At 43.9% G+C, this 8510-nt stretch overlaps 1 protein-coding gene across 9 annotated transcripts in view; it reads right to left on the bottom strand.

The window, feature by feature from the left end:
• Positions 1-634: 634 nt before the first annotated feature.
• Positions 635-8510, bottom strand: part of BRPF3 (bromodomain and PHD finger containing 3) — a 47997-nt gene continuing 40121 nt past the window's right edge. For 7 of the 9 annotated variants that reach the window (XM_073320276.1, XM_073320274.1, XM_073320275.1 and 4 more), the window contains 3 exons: positions 7337-7434; positions 4642-4796; positions 635-3002 (listed from right to left, as the gene is read on the bottom strand). In XM_073320276.1, the coding sequence (XP_073176377.1) occupies positions 2819-3002; positions 4642-4796; positions 7337-7434 (437 nt within the window). In that variant the 3' untranslated portion in view covers positions 635-2818. The other 2 variants (XM_073320282.1, XM_073320281.1) reach the window with 2 other exon arrangements.

Genomic DNA, 8510 nt, shown 5'->3' with positions numbered 1-8510 from the left:
GGGTTAAATTCACCAATGTGCGGAGTGCCAACATCATGTGGACCGTTTAAGTCCCACTTAAGCTGTTAGGCCCCGATCCTGCAATGAGATACAAACAGGAAGACTGTCTGCACTCATGCTCAGTCCCTCTAAAATCAATGAAGGACCGCAGGATCGGGGCTCAGGGTTTAAGTGAGACTTCAGTGGTACATAGGCCTTGCATTGGTCCTCTGCCCGGGGGTGAATTTCACTTCCTCTGCAGGACTATTTTCATTGTTTACAGCAATACATCCCACATGGAGCCATTCATTCTATGGCAATACGGAGGATAAAGGAAAACAAACCATAGCAGCGGGTAATTAGCAAGGGACCTGGAGGAACCAAGGAGCTGCACCTCAGATATCAGAGAGACCTTACTCTGCTTGTCAGTAAGCACTCTGCAGAAGAGGACTGCTCTTCAAGATGTGGTCCTGACACTAAAAGGAGGAAGAAGTAGATGCAAAAGGAGAGTCCTCACCTCCACTGTCATCTGGTAATGCAGGAGATCAAAAAGCTCTTGTTAGGTTTCTTGCTTGTTTCTCATCCCAGCAGACTGGCGGCGGGTGGGAAAGAAGTCTTCAAAAGTCTGAACACGCCAGGACAACCCAACCACAGATTTTACATTAGAACATTTATTTCTCAGAGAGAAAATAGAGTTTCAGACAGTCAGATTATAGTAGGTAAAATTAGCATTTTTTTTCTTTACAAGCATAGATTTTCTTATTACCTCTCTTATACCATCTGATATAAACAATTCTAGAAAGCAAATAAACTCACTTTCTACAATAAATAGAGCAATCTGTGCTTTACAGCAGACTGACAGTAACGTTTAGGTCCCGTAGCAACAGCAGGATATTAGCCAATTAAAATTCTAAAATGTCATAAAAAAAAAAAAAAAGGAAACAAAACAAAACAAATCCCCCACCCTGCCCCCAAGATCTTAAAACAGTTATACACAGGTCACAAGTCCACAGCTGAGATACTATCTGGAAAAAGTGTATGTTCCTTTAAATAAATTATACTGTGTGCATACAAAAAGACCCAGCAACACAACTGAGGACTTTCAAGAATGGTGACAATAGGCCTGAATAATTTAGAACGATATTTTACAACTATGTACACAACTTCCTTCCCTATCCACACTCTTTAGGGATTATTATTATTTTTACAAAATCTTATACCCCGTCTTTATACAGGTATTTTCCTTAAGGTGTGGTTCCATGTCCCAATGTATAAGAAGTGGTACTTTAAAAAAGTAGACCAAGTAGAAATGGCAGTGATCCCCCCCCATTTATTATTATTTTCTCCCCACATTCTCTTTAGTATGAAAAAGTTAAAATAATAAAAAAGTATTGAGTTAAAAAGCGAAAGGGTGATATTCTGTCTGCAATCTTGAATCTGCACCTTTGGTTCTTAAAATTTAAAAGGAAAAAAAAACCCCCACAATAGAACAGATAAGAGAAATGATGAATCCTTGGCTAATAGAAAAGAAAAGTTTTGTCATCAGCTTTCAAACATTAGCTGTCCCTGGTTTTGCAATACAAAAGCAGTAAAACAGGGTTCTCTGCAGAGCTGGGTTTTTGTTTTTTTTTTTTTGTTTGGAACGGATCGCAAATGCTAGAGACCCACAGAGCAAGGAAGAGATGTGAACGGGTGAAATGGTTATGTGCTCCAGCTAGCAGAAATCCAGTCACAGCTTTAATTCAGTCCAAACCAAGCTGGAGGAAAACTTTAAAAAGACAGTCCGTGAAAAAATAAGGGCAGAGAAGAATTGGGGGGTCTGACATTCCAACTAGTTATTTTAAACTGAACACGCATAAAACGACACCACAGGGCGTGTCTTCCTCCTGCCCTGATCAACGTTAGTGTCTGTCAAGCTGCTCCAGCTGATTAGACACTTCCAAAATTAGGTTAAAAAAACATAAAAGACGTTTTCTTGCCCAGACTCAATACTCTGTTAAGATGCAATATGAAGAACATGTTCTTGGAATTGTCACATAGTCACTGAAATTGAAATTTACGCATGAAACTATTGACTATAAATGTCTAGGTCACACACACAAAAATAAAAAATAAAATTAGGGGACTTGTTTTTTATATTTAAAGCTCTGTGCATTTGTGCATGTGTGCGTAAGGAGAAAGGGAGAGTTATCAAAATATGATCTCAATCTTTTCTAGTTGTGGTGAAAACCTACCATGAAAACATATTATATATACATAGGCATGAGAGTCATAACAATAACAGTAGGCTGCAAATTTGTTAACGCCATGGGGCAACCAATGTCATTTAAAAAATGAAATTAAAAAAGTCCAGTGATGGTTATTGTAAATTTGGCACAAGACAGTCCAGCAGGAGTTCCACTAAAGGTTACTGGTTTATTTACAATGGTGATGGATTCCAGAGAATTACTCAGAGCTGGCTGCAGACTAAAAACCCAAGAGGTGTGGGGCGTGATGTCCAACCATCAGACTGAAGCTCCCCCCCCACACTTCACCAGCTTCTTTCTTGTGGTCCAGCCTAATAGATCACTTCCTCTCCTGCCGGCTCTTCAATGAGACACATTCAGAAAGAATCCGGACAGGCTTTTTGGCACGAATCAAGGTACTTTATAGGAGCTTCTTACACTGCTAGGCATAGTGCATCTCTCACAGGAACACAGAAGAGCACATCAGACGCCCCATCACGCTCCCCCAGGCAGGGAGGAATCCCCTACCGTTCTGTGCATGGCAAGGTCCACCGTGCCAACAGGTGCAAGCACTGGGTCTGAAAAAATGGAGCAGAGTGGGCATTTCCGACTCCCTACAGATAATTTGACGTGACAAAGGGGTGGTCTCCCCGGACGCGGCTCATGTGGATCATTGCTCGGTCGTACGCCACCTGGACGGACTTGCGGATGCTAGTTTTTCGGCCCTCCATCATCTTTAGCTTGTCCACTGTGTCGTCCACCCCAAGGGGAAGAACTTTGTCCCGCGGAAGCCATTGCCTGCAATCCAAGCAGAATACCAAAAACCCTGTCACCAAGAGAAATGGAGAGAGGGCAGATGGGAAAGAATGGCCAATGGCCCAGGGCCACCGAGACTTCCAGCCCTTTCAAGGCTAAGGGCTAAAATCTCTCTAGCTTTGCAGAAAGCTACATTCATACAGTGCAATGAAGCTTGAGAATCCCTGTGCTATGCCTCTTGTGGATGGAGTCACTATGTCGGTGTAGTATACCACTTACATCGACAGGACAAGGCTGTAGTGTAGACATTGACGTAAGCAGGCCAACATGAGCTGCCTTACGTCGACCTGTGTATTGCAGACCATGCCTAAGGGAGTTCGGAGCTCACTGAAATGGAATGTGGATGTCTAATTCCCTTAGGCTCCTTTGAAAAGCCTAGCCTCATTCCATTTTGCAATGCCAGAGGAGAGTTAATAATAAAAGAAGAAAGAAAAATCCTATTCATTATCTCTTCTGGGTTCCCTAGTGTATTTGTCTACTCTGTGTCTACTTTGTTCAGAGTGTAAGCTCTTTGAAACAGTGATCTGAAGTGCACATGGATATTACCTACCATGTGACTTTTACCTGCACAGTCAGTTCCTCTTTCCTTGTGGGACCTCCTGATTCACTAATTCAGCTCCTTGAGGGTACGGCTATCAGCATCATTATAGGTACTCACCTCTCTCCCAGGACGTCTGCAGTGTTGTTGTAGCCGTATTGGTCCCAAGACATGAGAGAGACAAGGTGGGTTATGTAATATCTTTTAGTGGACCAACTTCTCCAGAGACCTGAAGAAGAGCTCTGTGTACCTCGATAGCTTGTCTCTTTCACTCACAGAACCTGGTCCACTAAAAGATATTAGTTCACCCGCCTTGTCTCTCTCCCAGGTGTCGCTCCACTTTTACAATCTTTACATTGCTTCACATATGGATTTCAAGGCTTTCTTGCTTATTTTCAAAGCACTTCATTGGCTTGGGGCTTATTATATCTGATCGGTCTTTTGCTACCATATAAACCTGGTCCTCCACTGAGGCCACGATCAGGAGGGTATTTAGTCTGTCTGAGATCAAACGATAAAGTCCTTGAGAGTTAGGCACAAAAATTGCACTTGGATGCCTTATGATAGGTTCCTAAAATCTGTATTATGGAACTTCAACAAATAGCCTGACCTGGAAACTGTAGGCACTCAGCATCTCTGAAAAATGTGGCTGCTTGTTTAGGTGTCTAAATATGGAATAAGTCTAACGTTTTGAAAATGCTGACCTAGAAATTTCAGCAAACTTTCTCTACAACGGTAGAACTGGATGCACGGTCTGCCTCAGCTTTCAGAACAAAAGGCACTTTTTATTGGCTGCTGATTTTGACTGTAAAATTAGTTCTTGATACAATTCAGTATTTTTCCTGTAAAAGCATCCTGTGACCCTGGAGGAAGGTCATTGTGCAAATAAATGCCTCTTCCAGCTGCTGATCATGTAAGCAGGAGACCCCACTGTCATGCATTCGGGCAAGGGAGAGGTGTGCAAACCCCTTCAAGGAGATTTTTGCGACTGCTGTGTCTTTAAAAATGCTCCACCTTAAATCTGCCTTAATAATGTTAAATCTTCCTTCTGGGCAGCCCATCCCACGATGTCTGTTCACTCACCAGGTTCTCTTGTTGTCAAAGAATAGGACAAGGAAGAGCTTTTCTCCTGCCTCTGTCTGTTTCTGCTCCCCCAACTTCAAAACATCCAGGGGAGGGACAGGGATGGGGACTCCGTTGTGAAGGAGGCCCTCGCGCGGCATCTTGGGATCAATTATCTGGAGAGACAGATGAGGCGAACGGATCAGTATTTCGAAAGCCCCACCACAGGAAGACTCCTGCAAGTTCAGCCTAAGAGCACAGCCCTGCTCTGCACTGCCTGAGCAAAAAGGCACCGGGGGGAGGGAACCTGCAGGGAACAGGAGGGAGGAAGAGGATGCAAGTGCGTGCAGAAGAGTTCAGACTTTTGATGGCAGACATGGGATTTCCCAATGCAAAAGACATTTGTGCTAATAGACGGGCTCCCGACTTGCTCAGCACCAGAGATTAAACAACTTTATAGCCAAGCTAAATACAGTCTGAAGCCAGTGAGTTTACATGGGATATCAGTCAGGACTGAAATGGTCAATGGGAGCCATACAAGTACCTAAGATAGTTAGATAGTCATTATGATTATAATTTCATATTTATATTACAGTAGCAATCAGAGGCTCTGGTCAGGATCAAGGTCCTATTATGCTAAGCATGAAGCCCTGAAGAAAAGCAGAGAAAGCATAGCTTATCTATACTCTCTCTCTTGCAGTATGTCCAAGCTAGATAGTTAAAGTAACCTATGGCATATAAGCAAGAGGCACCCTCCTGCTCCATTTGAGTAACGCCCTGCATAGAGCCTTCGTAGAAGCGGCTTTGTCTCTAGGGCGTATGCAGTATTGTGGGAGACCCATAAAGGTCTCCAGCCAAGAGGCTAATGTTGAAAGGGAAAGGACATGAACATACAGCATTGAGTTAGGCACTGTCACAATACTGTATTTTAATATATACTTTTTTGGTAGCCAATAACTCAGTATAAATCCAGTATTTTATTATTTAAAGAGGGCTTTCCCCCTAAGTTCACACAGTAAATGTGACAAGATTATTACATCCAATAGGCATAAGTTGATCTCACTCATGCCAGTGTTACCCAGCTGCAACTCCATGGACTTCAGTGGAGTTACTTCTGAATTTACACTGGTACTAAATGAGAATCCGGTCCAGTATTTCAGAAGTGTTGACAGGTAGTGCCAGACCCGGGGGTACTCTGGACAAAAATGCAGTCATTTAGGGCAGATCTAAAAGTAGATGTATCAATTCTCTCTGCATAAAGCAGATATGCCAGTGTGCCAACATTTACTTGAAGTCAGATGGGGTAGATGAAACTGCAGAAACCAGATATGAAACCAGGTCCAGACTTCTGTGCTTTCCGACCTGGGCGCAGAGATGCATCCTACTGGCTTGGATGACCAGTTGGGCTCTGACACTGGCCAGCTGGACGAATTTGAAAACACTCTTTATCAGCACAGCAGATTGTGCCCTGTTTCAAACATGACATAAGACTCTGTCTATACTGATATAACCATTTAAAAACCAAGCTTCAACACAGTCTAAACTCTGCTTGTGGCCAAACTGGGATGGCACAGAACAATTGTTCTCTACCTTGGGCTCCTACCTGGGCTAGGAACATGGTTTATGAATACCATTCTAGCATAGTTTGGTCCTGTCTACAGTAACTGGCCAAACAGTGATGGAATTCTGTTTGGCCACAAACAAGTATAAACCCTGGTTACACTCAAGCATGGTGTTAAAACTCTGCTGTTTCACCAGAGTTGATGGCGCCTTTGTACTTTCCATGCCTTTGTCTACAATAGCTTTTATTTCCTACAATTTTCCATCAAAGGGGTCAAAGGGTAACCAGCTACCATCAGCTTTGTGTCTATCCTAGCACTCCCAACAATGCAGATGCACAAGTGGTAGCCATACTGGGAAATTACACGGACAAGGGGAACAAAAAGATCAGCTTCTTGAGAGACGTCTTTGTTCTAGTCAGCAGAAACTGTGAAGAGTAGAATCACACTTACTGCTTATCTGGCTCCTGTTCAAACTTAGTCAGAATTCTCTCTTTATTGGTTATTTAAATAATGCTTGTAAAACACAGTGCTAACTACACTTTTTAGCAATAGCGGTGTTCATTGTCTTAGACCATGAACTCTAGCACGTTTCCTTTAAACCCCTGATGCCAGTTTATGGATTTCTTAGCAACAGCCTGTGCACCCATCTCGAAAGGTACTAAGGGACTATTGTTCAAAAGGCCAGGTGCCTAAGGCTTGGCGCAAAAATGTGCATGCAACAGCATAGCTAATTTGCACATGCAATTATTGTAATTGTACCCATTCATTGGGTATCTGCACATGCAAATGGCCCGTTAGGAATCTACATGTGTGAATGCAGAAATTATGCAAGCAAAGTGTGTAATTGCACCTGCATGTTTCATGTGGCCAACAGCACAGATAGCTCTCGCAACGCGCCAGAACAGTGAGCAAGATAGGAGAAGAAAGTGCTCATTTTTTGGCACCAACAGATTTATGTTTTGCAACATTTTCCCAATGGTCTGAAACAATGAGCAAAATGGCAGTTGACAGTGCGAAGGAAAGAACCAAGCATTACGTGAACAGGAGGAAGTTTCTCTTTTCTAACTGGCTACGCTTCACCCCCAGCACTGGACTCTGCGTTGCTAACCTTGCTGCTACAGCAAGGGAGGACCCTGTGCGACAGGTGTACTTACCAAGGCAGGGTAGGACGGATAGCCTCGACACTTTGCCCACACGAGCTCCAAAGGTTCCAGTTCAGCATGGCTCTCAAACGGCATCAGGAGGTTTCTGCCTAAGGGGTCACAAAGAAACACGACTTAGAAGTGCCTGAGCATTAGTATAGAGAAGTAGGGAACAGAAGAAACATCTCTGTCTACGAACTCAGACACACCAGCCCACACGTTCTCCAAAGCAACCGGCTAATGCAGATGAGACTGCTGTGGTGGCTAAAATACATGAGCAGAATTCCTGGCTTGCTTTTTTAAACCTCCTTGCTATGTAGTAAGTGCACAGCTGAAATTTCACTGTGTTCAAAATAAACCTACATCCGCCCCACCTTTTACCCCTCAAACAGATCCACGTCACCACTAGTACGTGTGCGGCTACATCCATTTTATAATCAACCCCATTTTCCTGATGGAGGGATGACGCAAAATGAAAAGTCACTTGTTTTTGCCTTCTGCTGCCACCCCATGTCCCTGCTCCAAGGATCTATGTTGTTGTGCAACACCAGAAACAGAGTTGATTCACACCCTCATGCAGAGCAGGGCGTAAAGTAAGCAGGAAGGGTCTCCACCTCCTCTCCATGCCTTGAGTAAGGAGCAGTCCCACACAGTACCCCTTCCTCTTGGGGTGGTGCAATGAGAGCTCCCCCTCCTGGGCTAATCTATTTTAATTACTGCGCTGGACAATCTGGCTTCATGACTCAGGGCTTGGAAGTTGGAGACTGGGATCTGTCCACCTGCGACTATAAGGTCAGTTGTTTGGAGATGATTATTATTTATTAATTATTATTATTATTTGTATTACCGTAGTGCTAGGAGCCTGAGTCCTGGACCAGGACCCCACTCTGCTAGAGGCTGTACAAGCACGGAACAAAAAGATGGTCCTGGAATTTCCCCAGCCAGACACGAGGTGGGTCTCACTGGTCCCATGCCAACCTTGCTCTCTTCTGATGCAAAATGCACATGGCTGTGCCTCCGGGATGCCACTGCAGCCCTGCTTGGCCCCAGACCAACAATATTTTATAAATCGTTACTTCCCTAATAGTAAAACTGCTCCAGCTCCTCCAAATCCTGAAACACTCGGGCGTGGCTCAGCAGGGTCCCCAGTACAGCTCTCGCAACATCGGGGAAAGGCGAGCAAAGA

This window comes from Lepidochelys kempii, chromosome 21 (genome assembly GCF_965140265.1).
Source record: "Lepidochelys kempii isolate rLepKem1 chromosome 21, rLepKem1.hap2, whole genome shotgun sequence".
Classification (NCBI taxonomy): Eukaryota; Metazoa; Chordata; order Testudines; family Cheloniidae; genus Lepidochelys; species Lepidochelys kempii.
The sequence above is the reverse complement of the archived record's forward strand: the minus strand, read 5'-3'. Positions and strand labels throughout refer to the sequence as shown.